This window comes from Eretmochelys imbricata, chromosome 3, assembly GCF_965152235.1.
Source record: "Eretmochelys imbricata isolate rEreImb1 chromosome 3, rEreImb1.hap1, whole genome shotgun sequence".
Taxonomy (NCBI): domain Eukaryota; kingdom Metazoa; phylum Chordata; order Testudines; family Cheloniidae; genus Eretmochelys; species Eretmochelys imbricata.
In genome coordinates this window covers 81,474,993-81,498,118 of record NC_135574.1, presented here as the reverse complement: position 1 = coordinate 81,498,118, position 23,126 = coordinate 81,474,993, and the positions used below count along the sequence as shown (strand labels likewise).

General features: G+C 39.4%; 1 protein-coding gene across 5 annotated transcripts in view; it reads left to right on the top strand.

Annotated features, from left to right (window-relative positions):
* The window catches only part of ATG5 (autophagy related 5), a 117,632-nt gene that overhangs the window by 91,822 nt on the left and 2,684 nt on the right, over window positions 1–23,126 (top strand). The window contains exon 7 of one of the 5 annotated variants that reach the window (XR_013345607.1): window positions 13,017–13,097. The exons of 3 other annotated variants lie outside the window; for them this stretch is intronic. Coding sequence is in view for 1 of the 2 variants with exons in the window: in XM_077812882.1 (XP_077669008.1) it covers window positions 483–496 (14 nt within the window). In the remaining variant the exon portion in view is untranslated. Of the gene's footprint in view, window positions 1–482; window positions 1,641–13,016; window positions 13,098–23,126 lie in introns of those variants that run through there. One more of the 5 variants, XM_077812882.1, reaches the window with a different exon arrangement.

The following is a 23,126-nucleotide window of genomic DNA, read 5'->3' as shown; positions in this document are numbered from 1 at the left end:
TCTTATTATCTATCCCTTTCTTAATGATTCCCAACATTGTTAGTTTTTTTTGACTACTTCTGCACATTGAGTGGATGTTTTCAGAGAACTATCCACAGTGACTCCAAGATCTTTCTTGAGTGGTAACAGCTAATTTAGACCCCCTGATTTTATTTGTATGGTTGGGATTATGCTTTCCAATTTGCATTACTTTGCATTTATCAACATTAAATTTTATCTGCCATTTTGTTGCCTAGTAACCCAGTTTTGAGAGATTCTTTTGTAGCTCTTCGCAGTCTGCCTGGGTCCTAACTATCTTTAGTAATTTTATATCATCTGCAAATTTTATGATGTCACTGTTTACCCCTTTTTCCAGATCATTTATGAATCTGTTGAATAGGACTGGTCCCAGAACAGACCCCTGGGGGACACCACTATTTATCTCTCTCCATTCTGAAAACTGACTGTTTATACCTACCCTTTGTTTCCTGTCTTTTAACCAGTTACCAGTCCATGAGAGCACCTTCCCTCTTATCTGATGGCAGCATACTTTGCGAAAGAGCCTTTGGTGAGGGACCTTGTCAAAGGCTTTCTGAAAATCTAAGTACTCTATATCCACTGGATCCCCATGGTCCACATGCTTGTTGACCCCCTCAAAGAACTGTAGTAGATTGGTGAGGCATGATTTCCCTTTACTAAAACCATGTTGACTCTTCCTCAACAAATTATGTTGATCTATATGTCTTACAATATTGTTCTTTATTATAGTTTCAGCCAGTTTGCCCGGTACTGAAGTCAGGCTTACAGGCCTGTAATTGCTGGGATCACCTCTGGAGCCCTTTTTAAAAGGAAGTATTGATTTGTTTTGTTGCCCTGTAGTTAATGTCTCATTTACTCAACTGTTTTTGGCAGAAGTTTCAGTAATTCTATTTCCTTCTGCGCTATCTCAGTGGAAAATGAAAACAAACATGCTTGCAATGTTAACTTTAATTTTCTGCCATTTTAGATGCATTGTTCATAACACCAAATCATTATGTAAATAAAAACTATACTTAAGAGCAAGGTGCATAAGGCAAAATGTTTCTGCCCCCTTGTTTCCCTCGCATGCAACACTGGGAAGACTATATATAAAATGGTTACTACACTTGCACGTTACATTCATTTTTCTACCAAGTGATGGTAGCACAACTCAAGTGGAACCATTGTATTCCACTTCCCCAGCAAGGAACAACAGATCAGATACAAAAGGATAATTAGTGTTTATATTTTTTAAGGGAACATAATAAAATGTAAGGAAACAAAGGGTGTAGTTCTTTGCTTCCTTATGGTGTACGAGGAGATGTTGGGTGTGGTGATAGTTAACTTTCAAAGAAGTGGAAAGTAAACTGCAAGTAACTGAAAGAGCCCTGAAGTTTTAGTTGAAGTTGCAAAATTTGAAGACCAAAACTGCTGTAACTGAGCCTCACTTTCAGTCTTCTGTTCACTGGTACCTAAGTACTCACAGCTGTCTCCTTGGTTCTGTACTAGAAAATTCTGTGCACTTGTATTATTTCGAGCAGGTCCTGAAATGTAAATTCATTAAAGATATTTGCTTTTAAAAGCAAATGTATTCCTAATGACCAATTATTTTTGTTTATACTAAACTGGAGACTTATAAATATGCTCAACTATCAGTACAGACTCTTTTTAATAGCTTTACTGCAAGTGCTGCCTTAAGAAAATGGTGTTTGAACATATTGCAATGATTTCTATAAGCTGAGTGGAATTTCAGAAGGGACTTTTGAAGATCCCAACACAGAGACTGAAAAGCACAAGTTTGTGCTGAATTTTGCTATTCTCATTTCTTTAGAAATCCATTTTGAAAGAGTCTTCAGATTATCCCCTTTTAATGTTTTCTCCCAAATTCACATTTTTCCCAACAATTACAAAATGAAATACTAGATCATGGGGAGGAAGGGGGAGGGCTAGTAACCAGTCTAGATTTCTGTACATGCATCAGAAAGTAGAAAGAGAAACAAGTCCATCACAAAAATCATGAGAAATTGTTCATTTATATTCATACATGAAAAAACATTTCCTTTAGATAGCCCAATTTAAACATATAATCAAAAATAAAAAGACCAAAGCTCCTGCTTACAACGATCAATTAAAATGTAGTGTTTCTGTAGTTTATTTGTACTCTAGCAATGCAAAGAGGGCCCAGATATGTAATAAGTATGTCAAAATGACATTCATGTCCTGAAAAGGCTTCCACTTTAACATTTGCAGGTAAATCTATAGCTAGTTCAGAAACAGAAAGAAAAGGAGTACTTGTGGCACCTTAGAGACTAACCAATTTATTTGAGCATGAGCTTTCGTGAGCTACAGCTCACTTCATCAGATGCATACCGTGGAAACTGCAGCAGACTTTATATATACACAGAGAATATGAAACAATACCTCCTCCCACCCCACTGTCCTGCTGGTAATAGCTTATCTAAAGTAATCTTCAGGTTAGGCCATTTCCAGCACAAATCCAGGTTTTCTCACCCTCCACCCCCCCACACAAATTCACTCTCCTGCTGGTGATAGCCCATCCAAAGTGACAACTCTTTACACAATGTGCATGATAATGAAGTTAGGCCATTTCCTGCACAAATCCAGGTTCTCTCACTCCCTCACCCCCCTCCAAAAACCCACCCCCATACACACACAAACTCACTCTCCTGCTGGTAATAGCTCATCCAAACTGACCACTCTCCAAGTTTAAATCCAAGTTAAACCAGAACATCTGGGGGGGGGGGTAGGAAAAAACAAGAGGAAATAGGCTACCTTGCATAATGACTTAGCCACTCCCAGTCTCTATTTAAGCCTAAATTAATAGTATCCAATTTGCAAATGAATTCCAATTCAGCAGTTTCTCGCTGGAGTCTGGATTTGAAGTTTTTTTGTTTTAAGATAGCGACCTTCATGTCTGTGATTGCGTGACCAGAGAGATTGAAGTGTTCTCCGACTGGTTTATGAATGTTATAATTCTTGACATCTGATTTGTGTCCATTTATTCTTTTACGTAGAGACTGTCCAGTTTGACCAATGTACATGGCAGAGGGGCATTGCTGGCACATGATGGCATAAATCACATTGGTGGATGTGCAGGTGAACGAGCCTCTGATAGTGTGGCTGATGTTATTAGGCCCTGTGATGGTGTCCCCTGAATAGATATGTGGGCACAATTGGCAACGGGCTTTGTTGCAAGGATAAGTTCCTGGGTTAGTGGTTCTGTTGTGTGGTATGTGGTTGTTGGTGAGTATTTGCTTCAGGTTGCGGGGCTGTCTGTAGGCAAGGACTGGCCTGTCTCCCAAGATTTGTGAGAGTGTTGGGTCATCCTTTAGGATAGGTTGTAGATCCTTAATAATGCGTTGGAGGGGTTTTAGTTGGGGGCTGAAGGTGACGGCTAGTGGCGTTCTGTTATTTTCTTTGTTAGGCCTGTCCTGTAGTAGGTAACTTCTGGGAACTCTTCTGGCTCTATATATATATACAGGCCTAACAAAGAAAAGGAGGTATTGTTTCATATTCTCTGTGTATATATAAAGTTTGCTGCAGTTTCCACGGTATGCATCTGATGAAGTGAGCTGTAGCTCACGAAAGCTCATGCTCAAATAAATTGGTTAGTCTCTAAGGTGCCACAAGTACTCCTTTTCTTTTTGCGAATACAGACTAACACGGCTGTTACTCTGAAACCTTCAGAAACAGATTTTGTGTTGTCTATCTTTGTTAAATTATTTACTCCTTTAAAAATAGTTGTCCACAGTCATGGGAAATATTTTTGTATAAAAAATAAAATGTTTACAAAGATAAAAGCATTTAAATTTCTTTCCAGCTGGTTTCAATCTCAGGATGAAAGATATAATTCTTTTCTTTTCCCCATTATTTTAAGAAAAATCTAGAAAAAGGCTTGATTTTTCAGGTACTCTGAGCATCCAGTGGGCGCTTACTACCCTTGAAACTGAGGCCCATGCACAAAATCTAATCTCTCAGGTCTGATAAATGAAGGATGCAGATCCTATCAGCCAGAAGAATAAAGTGCCCCAAACAAAGTCTACCAACACACAAAACCCCTTTGTTATTACCTTAAATTTTGTAAAATATCAGATAAAAGTATGAAATAATATCTAGAAAAGGTGAATTAAATGTTTGTGTTTACTCCTTATCAGACGCTTTGAAAAAATTAATATTGGGTCACTATTATCCAGTTTTGGTAAACTTAGGAATCTTCTTATTTTCTGTTATCAAAACACTCTGGTAACTTGATGAAGTGTTACCTCTTTGGTGTGGGATAGCACTTAAGGAGGTAACAATTTGGTAGAGATTTTCTTTGTTGTAAATATAAATTGACTTGTCTACGTATTAACTTACATGATCTTTAAATTGAAACAAAAAAGTACCAACTGCATACCATGCTACAGTAAACTGCATTTACAGTAGAATTTATTATTTTCTTCTAATGCTTTATTATTTATAAGATTGTTGCCCATTATGTGTCCATACAAAATTATTATTCAGTCAAGGGTCTCTACTTATGGCTGTAGTCATCCCTGGAGCAAATTGCCGTGTATTTTCGTTGTTTCTGAAGTTTGGGATTTTTGTTTGTTCAAGTTTATTTTCAATTTTAATTAAATGTGGAAAAATGCTGATTTGTCTCTACAGCAAAGCATAAGTATGTAGGACCATTTTCTGAATTGATCTCTGCTTTGTGGAAATCCATGTACTTTAATGGATTTGCATAAGGAATATGTCAGAGCAGAATCTTGCCCTTCGTTTTATGTTAATGCTTATAGATCTGTATTAATAAACAACACTTAGCGGTAAGTCTCAATATTAGTACAGCAGGACTAGTGTGATATGGAAGGATCATTTGGTCTCATCTCTACAGTCTGAATACAATAAAATGTTTGTAACAGTCATTTATACTGTTATACGTATATAGATGTTTTAAAAATCTTGATTTCTGTTTCTGTACAGAAAACTCACATTTTAAAGGGAGCATTTATTTATTCTGGGATAAACTTGGGACCTGATTCTGTGAACACTATGACTAGGACATATTACTATACATTTTTCCACTGCACTAGTAGAGCTAGTCGGGGTGGGGCACAGTACACTCAGGAGTAAGTGTTTTGTGGAATGTGGGCCTTTGAAATAGAAATGTTTGTGTGTATCTTTATTGCTGTTGAAGATATTGGTATTTTTGGTTAGAATATCATTTTTCCAGCCCAGCACCTCATTGAGATTGATTGTGCAGTAAAATCATACTCATGTCTTTGTTGTATCAGTTTGTTAATGAAAAGAAATGCAGTTATAAACTTGAAGTTATGGCATTTCTGCAGAATCAACTAGAGAGAATGTGTTGACAGAACAAACCTATGATTTAAACACCTTGAGATGATAACTAATAAACATGCTAAGAAAAGGCATGGGAAACATTTGAAAGATAAATGGATTCCAGTTTTGACTGATATTTGGTAGTTTTCTCCAGTGTGAAAGACACCCGTTAAGATATAATTATTTTTTAGTTTTTATAGATGCCTATACGCTAGAGTTGAGTTTGTGGCTTTATCAGAACTTCCATTTTAGAGTTTCAAACTGAAAGCAGCAGGAAAGACAAATCCTTTCATTGGTATAATAAAAGAAGTGAAATATTTGGCAGAGGAACAGACTGAAATTACATTTAAATTAAGAACAGATTATTAGTTTCAGTGGATAGTTGTATAGCTGCATGTTCTTTCTACATGTCTTGTCGGTAAGCATGGATGAATGGCAAAAAGTTGAGTATTTAAAATCCAAATTTCACTTTCCTGGTAACTTTTTCTGTTTGGCCTAAAACACTCTACCTACTTTCCTGTCTACTGAAAAATAACCAGGTATAACACACAGGTAATCTTGCCAATGTGTACTGTCATAATTTTAGTCTGAGGGCATTTGTCTTTTCTAAAAGCTACCACTAACAAGAAATGATGCAATGGTTCTTCTATATGCCTTATATTAACAAGATAGAAAGATTACAGGAAAGGGTCAGAAGATCCCTGCAAGTTACTGCTCTGTAGTTACTCGCTCTACCTCATGGTACAGCAGGGGTCTCAAAGTCCCCACTGTGGGCCATCTGTGGCCCGAGAACCTCCCCACTGTGGCCTGTGGAGGAGAGACACATGCAGCCACGCTGCCAGCAATGGCTGCTGCAGGCACTGCCCCTGCAGCTCCAGTTGGCTGGGGGAGAGCCATGGATGCGCAGCATCATTAGTTGCCGGGCAGAGTCAGCCATGGAGGCAGCGTCACTTTTTGCCACAATGAATATAATCAAGTCAAAATACCAAACACAGCTATCTGATGCCCACCTTGCTGCAATCCTGAAAGTTTCAACTGCTCAGTCACTGAGGCCAAACATCAACAAACTGACAGAACTGAAGAGTTGCCAGGTGTCTGGCAAACACTGAAAACTCTCTGGCAGGCAAAGAATTGTATAATGTTGTATGACAGTTTTATTTCTAAGAAATTTGAAATAAAAATACAATATAAATGTTTTCTTTTCTGAACACCATCTTCAGTGACATCATTGGCCCTCTGGGAGGATTTGAGGACTGGCACTGGCCCTAAGGGTAAATTGAGTATGAGACTCCTGTGGTACAGTAATTCTAATACAGTTACATGAACCAAGTGGGCTGTAACAACTTCCAGAAATAGAGAATACTGGCATTTGCACAGCTAATAATCTACTTCCAGTGTTATAAGGGAAAAGTCCTGGTAATAAGATGAGTTTTTGCATCTTAAAGGAAACTTCCTTCTCTTTTTCGATTCCTTCATTTACACCAGTCATCCTCTAGAAATGTAACTTATAGGAAATATTTAAATGTGTTCTATTTAGTGGTAAAATAGTTTCTGTAAAGAAGAAATTCCTAGTCAAAACTGTATGGTGAAGGGTAAAATTTGAAGTATGGGCTAGGTCTCAGTCCCATTGACTTTCAATGAGACTTAAGTTCCTTAGGCTCCTAAGTGCCTTACCATACTTGCTGACTCTGTGGGTGCTCCAGCACTAGAGCACCCAAGGAAAAAAATTAGCAGGTGCTTAGCACCCACCAACAGCCAGCTGTACCCCTCCCCTTCAATGCCTCCCACCTGCCAGTGGCCCTGCTAATCAACTCCTCCCAGGGCCTCCCGCCTGCCACGATCAGCTGTTCCATGGAGTGCAGGAGGTGCTGGGGGGAAGAGGAAGGAGCAGAGACGGGACATGCTCAGGGGAGGGGGTGGAACTGGATGGGAAAAGGTGGGGCAGGGTGCAGCCTTGGGGGAAGGGGTAGAGTGGGGGCGGAGCGGGAGCAAGAAGGGGCAGGGGTGGGGGTTTGGGGGGAAGAGGTGGATGAGGGCAGGGCCTGAGGCTGAGTGGGGATTGAGCACCTCCAGGAAAGGAGGAAGCTGGCACCTATGTGCCTAACCAATCACTTTTGAGAATGGGACTTATACTGCTAAGTAACTTTTGGCCCTTTTGTAAACTTTACCCAATGTTTTTAGTTGTATGTTAGTGGTTTCAGTGTCTATTACCTTTATATTACACATAAGTTTAAAAAAGCAAAAACAAATGATAGAAATCCAGAAAATTCAGAGGTAAGAGAGAAAACTTAGAAGAGACCCAAACATTTTGCTGTATAGAAATACTTCTAAGTGTTTTGTGTTTCTAATGTTTAACTCTCATTCTTGAAAACTACCTTAACATCTCTTTGGGGCAGACTTATTTTCCCTTTTAGAGATGTAGTGTATTTTAAAATGCATACCCCACATCATTAGTTCTAGACTTTCTCTCTAAAAATGTCTCTAATAATAAAATGTGTTGACTTGTCACTACTTTAACTCTTGCTCTTTTTGTATAAGTGCTATGATTTCATGATCTGGGTATATGAGGTGAGTGTATGGAGACACTGTTATGACACTTGGATAACTACTTGCCTCATGGAATCATAGGGCCTAAATATCTGAATAATAGAGCCCAATGTTCTACATTTAAAGAAAGGGAAGATGGTAGGCTGCCATTTCTGTGGGGGTAAAGTTAGGGTAGTGTGGCTATTTTAATTGTGTACGTTCACACTTTCAAAGGATTACATTATTTCTAAGAAAAAAGAAAAGGAGTACTTGTGGCACCTTAGAGACTAACCAATTTATTTAAGCCTAAGCTTTTGTGACAGTAATTTCCTAGGTTTCTATAATTTATACACTTATAATGTATACATAATCCATTACATGTTCATTTGCTTTTTTAAAACTAATGAAAGATGATATATACTCTAACCATTGAGATGTGCCTGCAAGCTTTCTAAATCTGTCTTGAGTTGGAGTTTTGGTCATAGGACTGTAAAAAGGAGGTTTTTATACAAGGCACATTCCTTCTTCCTTCCTGACTTTCTGAATTGCCTTGCTAATACAACCTCCTTAACAGGGGGAGCATTGGAACCTTAAGTAAAACAGGGGTAAGTGCATTGACTGCCTGCCAAGCCTTCTGAGCCTTGCCAGGAGCCTACCAATTTTTACACCCTTTTGGAGGCTTGTTGTGGGTGTCTCCAGTGAGCTCTGGGAGAATGGCAGCCCACAAGCCTTAGGTGGATCATCAAGGGGCCTTCATCCTACTCTCTTTGAGCCTTCTGAGGATGGTTAAGGTCCTTCCCACACTACATCCTCTACAAGCAGTGGGAGGCTTAACGTGACTGAGCGTCACTGTGAGACTTAGAAATCTCATGAGCCCTCACTGTCCACTTAAAAGGTTCATAAGCTTCCCCTCTGAGCCTTAGGGACCCTGTTGAGGTGTTCAACTCATCCCTGCTCTGAACCTTAGTAGATACTCTGGGGGCTCCTTCACAGTCTTAATAGGCTTCTAAGCCAAAATTAGACTCATCGGGGCAGACAGTCAATTTTGCCAAAGCAGGCATCTTAGGCTTCTAATGAGACTACAAAAACTCATTAAAATATAGTGAATGGTGAGTTACCAGTGAGGATAAGGCTTATGAGGATGACAAACATTACTGGGAAGTTCTTCCCTTCTGTGAACCCCAGTCCCCTTCCTGACTTTTCCTCTTTCGCCCAGCAGTTTTGCTAAGGTCAGCAAGAACACTGTTTCCCTTTCTATGGAATTTAGGAGTATTTCAAAGATATGTGCTTGTGCACAAGACAATGGGGAAATGGAGAGATGAGAAGCTTAGGATAGGGAGCCTCAGAGCACCTCCTTGAAAGTTCTTAGGAAACTGGTTCGACCCTGAACTAAATTGTATGGTCAGCCAGCCAATATGTTTTCTTATTGTCAGTCTCGAGCCTATTCTGTTTAAGCTTGTTAGAGGGCCCATGACTCTTCAGACACAGCAAGATCTGCCAAGCCTCATATTATTAGAGCTGGGTGAAGATATATATTCCATTTCACAGAAGATTTGGCTATTTCCTAGTTTAGTTTCATTCCAAACTGGAATAAAAATCTAAAACTTTGGAATTCTCTGTGAAAAGGGGATGGAGCCTTCACTTTGTGGGAATCTGCCTGGTGACTAGCCAGGAGCCGCAGAGTCTGGACATCCTGGTTTCCAAAGGAACTTCGTCGAAATCAGACTGTCTTGGCGGAACATTTTGATTTTTAGAAATTCCGACAAACCTGTTTTGGAGGTTTTTCTGACAAGCACTAATTATTATTTGTCTATGATAATAGTTTTTGGAAGCCCCAACCAAGATCGGGACTGTTTTGTGCTAGGCACTGTACAGACATCCAATCCTTGTCCTAAATAGCTTACAGTTAAAATAGGCAAGATAGACAAAGGAGGGAGGGAAATGGAAGAACAGATGTGGCCTCTCAGAGGTTACACAGCAGGTAGGCAGAGCTTGAAATAGAACCCAGGTCTCCTGAGTTCTAGCTTAGTGTCCTATCTGTTAAGCAAATGTTTCTCAACTGGTGGTTTGTGACCTTCAACAGAGTCATGAAAGTCAATCAGGGTGGTTGTGAGGTGTTGAAAATTGGATGGCAATGTAAAGCAAAGAAAATCTCTCCTACTCCCTGCACACCCTTTCCTGTCACGACTAAATATTCTCTGTCAATCTCTCAAAACACATAAATATATTATGTAGGTTTAGCATCACTGATATATTTGCTATGAAAATACAAAATATAAAGGGGGTTGACAAAGGAGAGCAGCAGAATACGGACCCTGGACTTCAGAAAAGCAGACTTTGACTCCCTCCGGGAACTGATGGGCAGGATCCCCTGGGAGAATAACATGAGGGGGAAAGGAGTCCAGGAGAGCTGGCTGTATTTTAAAGAATCCTTATTGTGGTTACAGGGACAAACCATCCCGATGTGTAGAAAGAATAGCAAATATGGCAGGCAACCAGCTTGGCTTAACAGTGAAATCCTTGCTGATCTTAAACACAAAAAAGAGGCTTACAAGAAGTGGAAGATTGGACAAATGCCCAGGGATGAGTATATAAATATTGCTCGGGCATGTAGGAATTAAATCAGGAAGGCTAAATCACACCTGGAGTTGCAGCTAGCGAGGGATGTTAAGAGTAACAAGAAGGGTTTCTTCAGGTATGTTGGCAACAAGAAGAAAGCCAAGGAAAGTGTGGGCCCCTTACTGGATGATGGAGGCAACCTAGTGAGAGAGGATGTGGAAAAAGGTAATGTACTCAATGCTTTTTTTGCCTCTGTCTTCACAAACAAGGTCAGCTCCCAGACTACTGCACTGGGCAGCACAGCATGGGGAGGAGGTGGCCAGCCCTCTGTGAAGGAAGAAGTGGTTCGGGACTATTTAGAAAAACTGGACGTGCACAAATCCATGGGGCCAGATGCGCTGCATCCGAGAGTGCTAAAGGAATTGGCGGATGTGATTTCAGAGCCATTGGCCATTATCTTTGAAAACTCATGGTGATCCGGGGAAGTCCCGAACGACTGGAAAAAGGCTAATGTAGTGCCAATCTTTAAAAAAGGGAAGAAGGAGCATCCTGGGAACTACAGGCCAGTCAGCCTCACCTCAGTCCCCGGAAAAATCATGGAGCATGTCCTCAAGGAATCAATTCTGAAGCACTTAGAGGAGAGGAAAGTGATCAGGAACAGTCAGCATGGATTCACCAAGGGAAAGTCATGCCTGACTAACCTAATTGCCTTCTATGATGAGATAACTAGTTCTGTGGATGAAGGGAAAGCAGTGGACGTGTTATTCCTCAACTTTAGCAAAGTTTTTGACACTGTCTCCCACAGTATTCTTGTCAGCAAGTTAAAGAAGTATGGGCTGGATGGATGCACTACAAGGTGGGTAGAAAGTTGGCTAGATTGTCTGGCTCAACGGGTAGTGATCAATGGATCCACGTCTAGTTGGCAGCCGGTATCTAGCGGAGTGCCCCAAGGGTCGGTCCTGGGGCCGGTTTTGTTCAATATCTTCATAAATGATCTGGAGGATGGTGTGGATTGCACCCTCAGCAAGTTTGCGGATGACACTAAACTGGGAGGAGTGGTAGATACGCTGGAGGGTAGGGATAGGATACAGAGGGACCTAGACAAATTAGAGGATTGGGCCAAAAGAAATCTGATGAGGTTCAACAAGGACAAGTGCAGAGTCCTGCACTTAGGACGGAAGAATCCAATGCACCAATATAGACTAGGGACCGAATGGCTCGCAGCAGTTCTGCAGAGAAGGACCGAGGGGTGACAGTGGACGAGAAGCTGGATATGAGTCAACAGTGTGCCCTTGTTGCCAAGAAGGCCAATGGCATTTTGGGGTTTATAAGTAGGGGCATTGCCAGCATATCGAGGGACGTGATCGTTCCCCTCTATTCGACATTGGTGAGGCCTCATCTGGACTACTGTGTCCGGTTTTGGGCTCCACACTACAAGAAGGATGTGGAGAAATTGGAGAGAGTCCAGTGAAGGGCAACAAAAATGATTAGGGGACCGGAACACATGACTTATGAGGAGAGGCTGAGGGAACTGGGATTGTTTAGTCTACGGAAGAGAGGAATGAGGGGGGATTTGATAGCTGCTTTTAACTACCTGAAAGGTGGATCCAAAGAGGATGGATCTAGACTATTCTCAGTGATAGCAGATGACAGGACAGGGAGTAATGGTCTCAAGTTGCAGTGGGGGAGATTTAGGTTGGCTATTAGGAAAAACTTTTTCACTAGGAGGGTGGTGAAACACTGGAATGCGTTACCTAGGGAGGTGGTGGAATCCCCTTCCTTAGAAGTTTTTAAGGTCAGGCTTGACAAAGCCCTGGCTGGGATGGTTTATTTGGGGATTGGTCCTGTTCTGGGCAGGGGGTTGGACTAGATGACCTCCGGAGGTCCCTTCCAACTCTGATATTCTATGATTCTAATTTTTTTACTTTGAATGAGGTGTCACTACCATGAAAAGTTTGAAAACCCTGTATTGGGCCTCACAGACTGACAATTGGGGAGAGGTGATTGTGAGGGATTCCCCAATGAACCTGTTGATGTTTTTGGGAGAAGGCAATAATCCTATAAGGCTTGCAGGGGGTAGGGCCTCCAGAAAAGATGTCAAAGCTTAGAGCATGACATCGGAATTGTGGCCTCAACACAGTTTTGGTGAGGGAATCTGATAGGCGCTTTAATGTGTCTATAGAGTGCAATGCACCCCTTGATGTTGACCCTCATGCTCCCTTTTTGCATTTCTCCTCTTTTTCCTTTTTCCACTGCTCCCCTTCTACATCTGCATATCCTGCAGCCCCCCTAAACGACATAGGAAGTGAGCCCCTTATGGTAAGAAATCAACAAAAGAAGGGAGAGTCCTGGTAAGAGGAGCTCAGGGGAAATGGTGGGAAGAGCAGGTAACAGCCTCATCAATACCGTTTAATAGATTAATCCACTAAATATAGCTTTTGTTGTCTCTCACTCTGTTCTAAAGCTAGGATGTAGCAGAATCTTTTAACTCTGATCATCATCACCACCACCATCTTAAGTGTCTCAGTTTACTAATAGTTTATCTATTTAACTTCATTTTTGTGGAAATATTCTCCTTCTTCCCTTAACAGGCCTCTTCCATGACTGGCTTGCATTCTGAAGTCTATTTCTGTGAAAAAAGGCGAGACACTTCTCTTTACATCAAAGCTAAGGTCTCAAGCAGTCATTTGATATTATTAAGCTTCCCAGAGCTAATGAGTCCTAACATTACTAATTAAAAATATTAACTTTTCAGATTTGCTTTGTAATCCTGTTGCCTTTTGCATACATAAATGCCTGTTACAAGAGTTCAGCGAACTAAGTTTTATCACTTATTGGTATTTTTCTTCCTGTTTTTTGCTACAAAGTGGCAAAAACATTGCTGTTTGAATGCTTTAAGTGAACAGCTTTATTTTTAGGGTACCAGTCATGAACCATTTATCTGATTCAGTTCAAGTCTGGTATCTACTTTGAAGCTGATTTTTTGGGAGATTTAAAAGGAGTGTAAGGACCAAAGTGAGGCTTATAATGAAAACTCATTTGGATCTTAACTATGGAGCAGCTACCACTGATCTGTAATGCAGCTACCTTATACCTCTGCACCAACCCTTCCTTAAATTCTCTGGAATAACTGGAACATTTTAGCTATTGCAGAGTTCAATAAACATTTTCAGGCAGTAGCAGTGCAAAAATACTTGCAGTCCATATACAGAAATTGATACTTGATGTGTGTGTGCAAACTATATTATGTATTCATTAAGGCATTTATTTCCCAATAAGTTCAGGCCCGGAAGAAGTTAATGTAAGTATTTTAGAAAGGGTTTGTATTTCTCTGATAAACAGCACTCCCCTTCTGTTTGTGATCACAGGATGAAAGCTCTCTGAGCTTGTATATGTACATTTTTACTGCTACATCATGTAGTGTGCTCTTAAGATTGAGATCTCATTCCCCAGGAAGCATTTCTGTCTAAGATTAATTGCCCTTTTAAAATCCGTGTTTGATGTATTCCTTTGGCTATATCCTGACTTAGTTTAACCCTCTTTGACCTGACCTCACTGACTATTACCGCCATGGCTGAGGCAGAAATCTTTCAGCATGATGTATGCAGTACAGACTTCAGCCTGTGGTTTTCTCATCTATGGATTCAATTAGCTGGATTTTTACAAAGGTTAAAGAATTTGTCAGACACGGAACAAAACTCACCAGACTCTCTCAGGTTAATTGAATAGCTCATCTCCATTTGCTGTTCTATTTTGCTTGTCAACTTAAGAACTTGTTAAAGAATGTAGAACAGTATTATATGTAATATAATGTAGCAAAAATGGCAAATCAGCTTATTTTTTCCTTCAGTTAAATATGAAAAGGTACAAACATGACATGGTAATCATTAGGCTTTTGCTCTGTATAAATTTCCCATCACCTTGCAGGCAAATGTTTTTAACCTATTACTATAATTACTTCTGAATGTCCTACTCTGAGGAGTTTATTAACCCTTGATGATAAACTAGCCAGTTATTCTGCTTTGATGAAAATAAATAAGCCTGTTACCATTTGCTGTATTTTCACTTAGCTGGCAATTCAAGTAATCCATCCAGTTTTCCATCTTACAAATGGGCATCGTTACTTGATTAGCTGAAAAGTACATCAAAAAATACACACATTAGAATTAAAGCATGATTGCAAGATTTTAAACGTGGTGGTTTAACAAATATTAAGCAAAAAAATAATTGGGATTAAAAATGAAGTCCTGGCCAGCATTCTTGAAGTGAGCATGAAATATTTGTGTGTGTGTGTGTGGGGGGGAGAGAGAATGTGTGTGTAGGGGAGGCATGTGTGTTTTTGTATACATATTCATAAAGAATATGTGATGGTGTGGGAGGTTTTATTGCTTTGAGTTTGTTTGGGATAACCCATATTGTTGAAAATGATGAAGCTATATATGTCCTTGCAAACTAGTGCTAATAAAACCTTACCATGTCATCTCAGCATTTGTTCTATCTATACCAGCATTTATACAAAAATTGTTTTTAAAAAATATTTTAGTTAAAGAAATGAATCTGTGGTATTCACTAACTGTGTATTCAGGCTGACCTAGATCCATGAGGTCAGCTATACAGGATTCGGAGGGGAAGGGAAATTATTTATAAATTTATGAAACCTCTAAAGAGACCTCTAAAAAATCTAAACATTTTTTGGCAAGAATGATGTTGTAGTTAAAGATGTGTTAAGGTATGTTCTATTCTATCTAGAAACAAGTGCTTTTTTCCCACTGTAATGATTTGGGGGAGATTCCTGAGTATCTAGGGTATAAAGCTTCCATTTCTGGTCCTGATGTTTTACAAACTGCTGGACTTCTAATTCTGTCAGTGATCCAGGACTAATAGCTAAGGCAGCATATGGTTAGGGGAGAAATTCCATACTTGTGAGAGAAGGGATACAAGAAAAGATTGTTGTGAAAACTTTTTTAAATTATTTTTTATAATGGTATGTGCATGAAGTTGTGTGGCTGACTGTTGTATTGGTGGGGGTGGTGTCTTGGGCCCAACCAGGTATAAGGAGTTCTAAAACACTTATTTAACTTCGTAAACTTTAAACAGTTCAGTTTGGTTTGGGTTTTGCATTATTATAGGTGGTTAACTCCCATGGTAGCAAGCACTACTAAAAACATTTTATTAAACACATAAGGAATAAAGAAAAAGTTAAAGCACCCTTACAAGCCTTCCTACTTCCCTTAGAGCCTGAGGAGGTAAATGAGTAGTCCTCCCCAAGAGGAGGAGCTGTCAGCTGGTGTGTTGGAATCTCCATTAGACTGTGCTTTGGTCAGTACCGCTGATGCTGGAGGAGGCAGTTTGATCATTCCTAATAATGGGGAGTCCAGTACTGAAGAGACACAATAGGTATTTCAACACCATATAGGATTTTAGTCCCAAATTTTTTATTGCTAAGGATAGGTGAGTAGATGGCGTTGATACCAGAGTAGATGGTACCGGGGATATCAGTACTGGGGACCTCAGTGCCCAGAGGTTGGTACCAGTTGATTTAAGGGGTGCTGAGGGAACTGGTCCTGAGGGACTAATCAGTGTTAAGGGGACCCTTTTTGTGCCTTTTGCTACTCTCTTCCTCTGAGACTTAGGGGGATTTATTTCAAACAGAAAGTGAGTCAAAAGCTGAGGTGGGGTTTTTTTTGGACTTGGGAAAAGAAGCTCAGGGGGATTCTACTCCCTGATATCCTCCCCTTTGGTCACCTTCCCCTTACACCTATCCATATCCTTGGTCTTTTTGAGCTCTGTGGGGGATGTACCATACCAGAAGACCAATGTTTGCTTCCCAGTCCAGGGCTAGGTCCCCTTCTCCACCTCACAAGGGAGCTTTATTAGTCTTCATCACCATCAAGGCAACAGATTTGATTTCTTGATTGGGATTGGCATTCAAATTAGTTTGAATCTTCTAGTTATATCCCCTCAATTTGGGAATTATTTTTAATTTCAGTGGGTTCTGGAGTACGATCACTGTGAACCACTGGGTCCTGTAAATCAGGAGGTAGGCTATTCCATTTAGTTTGAGACCCCCCTCCCACCAGCCTTCCCCATCCCTTTTCTGGATTCTTATCTCCTGAGAGCATCCTTCATCAGTAGGTTCAATCACTTCTAAATCTCAAAGCAGTGGATAAAGTTCCTCAAGAACACAGGAAAAGGATTTGATTCTCATTACTTTGATTCACAAAAAGACTGCTGGTGCCCTACAGTGGATCAGAGATGAAAGAACACCCTTCAAGTTCAGGATGGTGACTATGGCCTCAATAATTCCAACCATAGATCCAAACTTAAGGTGTACAGCTCTCAAACTCCAGGATGCTTTCATACAGCAGTTTACCCTACCCAGAGGAGGTATTTGAGGTTTCAGATGGGCAGTTCCCACTATCAGTACAGGGTGCTACCATTTGGCTTATCGACAGCACAATGGGAAATTAGGAAATGCCTAGTGGTAGTGGCAGCTTACCTCGGGAAACAAGGAGGCCACTTGTTCCCATATTTGGATCAGTGTCTCATTCATGGAACATTTGACTCTGGTCAAAGGACTCTGCATCATTTTGCCTGCCTAGTCCTGAAAGTAAACAGAGAAAAGTCCAATAGTGACTCCATCAAAAGGACAGAGTTTATAAGAGCTGTGCTGGACTCCACATCAGCAGTGGCTTTATCTACCACAGGAAAGATTTCAAGCCATACTAGACCTATTCATCCACCTACAAACTCACCCCAGAACATCAGTGAAAACTTGTTTCCAGCTGCTAGGCCGTATGGCCTTCTGCATATACACAACGCAGCATGCCAGACCTTACCTTACTTGCATGAAAGTATGGCTGAAGGCTATATATTAGCCAAGCAGATATTACCTAGATATATTAGTACACATTCCACCAGAAGGCTTGTCATTACATTTGTAGAAAGTCTGCGAAGGGATGCCCTTTCCCCCTTCATTACCATCAAAGACTGTGGTAACGGATGCCTCCACACTAGGATGGATAGCCCATGTAAACAACTCTAAAACACAAGGTATGTGGGAGCAGGACTTCATATAAATGTCTTGGAGCTAAGAGCCATAAAATGACTGACAAGTCATATTGTGAAAGACAACCCTACAGCCAGGTTTATATCAATAAGCCAGGGATAGCAATGTCCACTCTGCCAGAAAGCTGCAGGTCTGTGGAACTTTTGTATCCACCAGAAGATTACCCTGAGAGCAGTACCACATGCAAAGAATATGCTAGTAGATCACCTCAGCAGATAGTTTGTAAGCGACCATGAGTGGCCGATAAATGACGACAAAATATAAGACGTGTTTCTGAAGTGGTGTCATCCATCCAAACACCTCTTTGCTGCCAGAGAAAACAAGAAGTGTTGAAAATTCTGCTCCAGAGTGGGACAGAGTCAGGTATCCCTATCCAATGCCATTATGATAACATGGTCCCCAGGCCTGATGTACTTTCATCTTCCAGGTCCATTAATCTCAAGCATTTTCAGAAAGTTCAGGCAGGACTCAGCCAGAATTATCATGGTAGCTCCAGTGTGGCTGGGACAATTTAGGTCCAAGTAGTGAAGAATCTCTCCATCCAACCTCCAGTATAGTTGCTTCTCCTACCAGATGTCATATCAAATCCTCCATCTGAATCCACATTTCCTGCATCTCATTTTATGGGTGCTTGCTGGCTGACTTCTGTGGAGGAAATCTGTTCATCTGACGTACAAAACATCCTAATTCACAGTAGAAAAGGCTCTGAGAGGAATACTTATGCTGTTAAATGGAAGAGATTTACGGTTTGGGTGCAACAGCACCAATTATCTCCATCCCTGGCACAGATATCAGACATACTTAATACTTCAAAGAACTTTGGACGGTCAGTGAGCTTCCTGAGGGCTCACATAGCAGTCATCTCTGTTTTGCGCTCTCCAGTTCAGAGGTATTCCATATTTACACACCTACAGTAGCCGGCTTCCTAAAGGGCCTTATGAAGATACACCTCCCAATCAGAGATCTGTCCCCTTTCTTGGGATCTAAGTATTGTTCTCTCAGGGTTAATGGATTCACCTTTCTATCCATTTCAGTCTTCGGTCTAATTAACTGTTCATCCTGTGCACTAAATAGGACAGCGGTCCAGTAGGATAAATAGTATGTGATTACTTCATTCTCCTGTATATACGTACAAATAAGGCGGCTGAATTAAAGTTACATGAGAAGCTTTAATCCTGGCATTTCCTATTGTACAGTGCTTGACTGTGTAAACTTAATAGTCTCTGATGTAATTTATTTGTATGCTATACCATCTGTAAGACGTGGTCAGGAAGGAGGAGAGATAGTGCCAGGCCTACCTTGTAAGATAGGAATATGAAGCTTTCTTCAGTAGTGAGGACTGTGAAGGATCCAAACATATGAATAGTAGTCAGTAGAAGAGCAGAGACTAGAACTCATGGTCGTCTTCTGGCTCCTAGCCCAACTCACTTTCCCATAGGCCAAAAGGGTATTTTGCAGCTGCTGTTTTGCCTGTTTTCCAAAGCCTTTAGAATATGTCTACGCTGCAAGTGAAATTGAGTACAGATGTGACAGCATGGACTTCAGCATAGGTTAGCAACCAGATTGTGTACCCAGGGTTTCTACTAGGTTTGTATTTTGGCTGCCAGCCCATGCTGAAGCCCATGTCACCGCGGCTACACTACTGTTGTTACCCGTTCTATCTAAACTAAAGCTGTCCAGGTTTGTCTATCCATGCTACAGTCTCAACTTCAAGTGTAGTATAGACATACCCTTAGAGAGAAGGATGTGGCTTGGTAGTATGCTTGCTGCAAATATAATGTTCTGAACAGCAAGTCTCTAACAAAGAGGTGGTTAGAGGTTTATGTCTCAGCCAGATCTAGATTTGTTGATTTTCATAGGGACAGTAAAAGACTTTCCTGATCTAAGGACAAACCACCCTGCTAATTTTAAGTCCCTATTCAAAACTATGGAGGTACTAAAGATCTTCAAATAAATTATTAGAAAAATATTGTAACATTTACAAAACTACGTATTTTCCTTAACCACAGTCTCAAAAAGCGTTGGGAAAAAAATTCAGCCTGAGGCAGAGACCAAGCATGGAAAATTTCTGTCTGAATGATTAGTTTGATAAAGTTATAAGCCATTGAAAATAAAGGCTTATAATGTAAATTGCTATAGTTAAGGACGCCCTAACAATGTTGCCTGTAATAATATAAAACAATTTACTTATCTAAGTGTTTAAAATTACTAGAGTTTTCCCTTAAAAGAGAATTTTTGGTGTAGCTATGATTTAAGTGCTCTCTCTATTCATCTCTGGTTTTTTGGACTGTGATGTCTGACAATAAGAAATTGAAAATAGTTCATTCATTAAGGGTGATCTAGCTTATAAATAGCAGCTGTAGTGTCATTAGCCAATGGTGGTTTACAATAGGTGGGTTCAGATAAGCCATGTCAGTCCTAATTTAACTGTCTGATTGCACATATTGACTTCTGAAGTATTGACTGACTGGTGTGTCCAATTAATGCTCATTACTTGCGTGTTGCTGCTTTACTGATGTTTGAGGGAGGAAGAGAGGGAGAATTGCGTTGACAGCTCTGCCTGAAATAAGTCTTTGCCTGCTGTCCCAATAACATTGTAAAATGTTATGATCTCAGGCAGAATATTTTCTGTGTACAAACACAGTGAATATTTTTTCATGAAACATTTATTGCTAAGTTTCTAATACCTATTTTGTAATATGCTTTCCATTTTCCTCCGTAGTTCATATTCTTGCATGAAAGTTTATTTTAAAGATTTTAATTATTTTAATATTAATTTGTAATAAACTGATTAAGGAAACTGAATTAGGTCTTAGAATGAATAATTCACACAAGTTATATCAATTTATCTTGTGTTTTTTTTTAAAAGTTTTCAATGGAGTGATTTGAAGATGATTATATCAATCTTAAATTTGAATTTTCTAGCTTTTCTTAGTTTGTGGAACATCCTTAAATTGTTTCTTTTTTTTTAATCTTTATTTATTAAAGCATTGAAGGCAGGAGAATGTGTATTATGAATTAGTTTTAGCGGATCTGAGCCAAGAGGTAGAGCTGTGTGTCTGTTTACCTGCCCTAATTTTTTTTGGCTCAATCCAGTCACATTAATCTACAATTTCATCCTCACAAGAATCAAACACATGCAAAAATAATAATGTATATATTATTGTATTGTATTATAATAATTATGACAGCTATGTAAATAGATGTTGTAGTTATTAATTATTATTTTGGAGATATCTAGTTGTGGAGGCATTTTGTCAATATATTAAATACTTGAAGATATTTGCACTGTATCATAGAGAATGTATATGAAAAATCAGTTTGCTTTGCCCATATTTTCTGGCATTTCCCTTTTACTATTGAAAACCTGTCAAAACCATTTTCCTCACTATCCTCCTACTTCTCGATGCTGCAGTGAAAACATGTTACTCTTTTTTTAAATTTGAGCATTACAAATTCTGTTATAATTTGATTAAGTAGAGGAAAACATGGAATGGTAGCCCTTATTTATGTTTGCTTGAAAAAAGGGGAAAGAAAACTTAATCTTATAAACAATGATTGACCTTAAGTAGAAAGTATATTTAAAATAACACTAGTATTAAAGGTCCCCTTTGAATATTCAACTGAACATTCTTGTAATAAAAACACTGTAGCAGTGAGTCTTGCAATATTTAAATTGTATGATTTATTTTGATGACAGTGAAATGTTACCATGACCAAATATCTTGGAACAATATAGGTTACTAGTCTGTGGAATGAAATTTCATGCTCCCATTATTCATTTTTCACTCAAACCAAATGCATTTGCTCCTCAAACTACGTGGGTCGGTCACAGTGTACCAGTGCATCAAAGTCCAGAAGTAATAGCCTCTCCAGATAAACCTCCTTGGATATATAACACCTAATATAGAATACGGTGGAGTTGTTTCCTAAAAATAAAAAATTTTGCTATAAAATAATTTCTTCAGCAAGGTAGCTAGCCAAAAGGGTATTATAATGAAGCTTCATTTTGAAAGCTGTAAAAAATACTGCAATATTTGGTAAGAAGTGTCTATTTTAACCATATTAAAAGCATCCCGCCTTCCCATTGTAAACACATGGTTAGTGCAAGCTATAATTTCTTTTGTACCATTGGCTCTGTATATTGATGACAGCTTGACAGATAACGTTTCAAACCCAGCAAAATGTCTGTTAGTCTGAATTATCGTATCTTATTTTAAAATGGCAGCACACCCATTTTATGCCCTGTCCACAATAAGGCCCCAAACCTGCAAACATTTATGCAAATAAGTAGTTCCATTTAAATGAGTGGGACTACTTGCAGACATATACATTGTAGAACCAAGGCCTAAGGTTAAACCAAACTAATAAGTAATGTGTTTAATCAGGATTTTGTGGGATGGTTTCTTTGTATGTGGACAAGGGTTTTATTTTTTTTAAACACTGAACTATTTTAACCAAAATGGGATATATAATACCCTGTAGGTAATCTATAATGCAGTATTTTGGGCAAGAATCTCTGTCTAGTAGCTTGTGAAACCAATTTCATACTAGCAACAACCACGTTCAAGCATAGCTGTTGCTAGCATGATTTGAACTGTAGTGAGGACAGAGATACCCATGCAAACCAGCTGTCAGAACATGTTATGAGAGGGTTGTCAAGGCTTTATCCTGGTTACAAAACTCAGTTAAGATCCTATCTATGCTATAAGAAAAGGAGTACTTGTGGCACCTTAGAGACTAACAAATTTATTTGAGCATAAGCTTTTGTGAGCTCACGAAAGCTTATGCTCAAATAAATTTGTTAGCCTCTAAGGTGCCACAAGTACTCCTTTTCTTTTTGTGAATACAGACTAACACGGCTGCTACTCTGAAACCTATCTATGCTATGTATTAGGAACCATGTTGTAACCAGCCCTCAGTGTGACAGAGCCAGCAAGTTTGCTTTCATTTCCTAGATTCTGCTATTTTACATAAATTTTGTGTAACCAATTCTGTGGGGAAAATGGGAGGTTTGTAACTGATGGTATAGGGAAGGCAGTGACATTTGTGCACACTGAGTGCAGATTTCTCTATGGTAGATTCCTATAGTATGAGGATGTCTGAGTGTGGCATCTAAACATTACAGTTCACTGGTTTCTTTTCTTTAACCATCTTTTGAAGCAGATCTCAAATTACCTTGCTTCTCATTTCAAGACTCAAATAATCTGTCAAGCTTTTTTAAAGCTAGTTTTGGCTCAGCATGTGGCCATCAGGTCACGGTTTTAGCTGGTTCCTATCCTTTAAATTTAAGGATCAGAGCTTTTTCATCCTTCAGGACAAGTATAAGTAAAAGGAATTGAAATATTCTTGATTGTATCCCTCTTGAACTAGAAATCACTTGCTATCATAGTTATTCCAATAGATGAAACTAAGTGAGAAATTGGACTAATGCAGTTAACTTTCTGAGTAACTCTCAATAATGCTACCATAGTCTTTTAAATTTAGTAATTCTTATTAAAACAATTGTACTCCAGCAATATTTTAGTTATTTGAAATAGATATAGTGACTTATTGTGCTTGAGTGTTCATGCTCTTTTGTTTTGAGAGCTATACTTTTCTTAACTAAAGCAAGACATGTCATTTGAGCAGA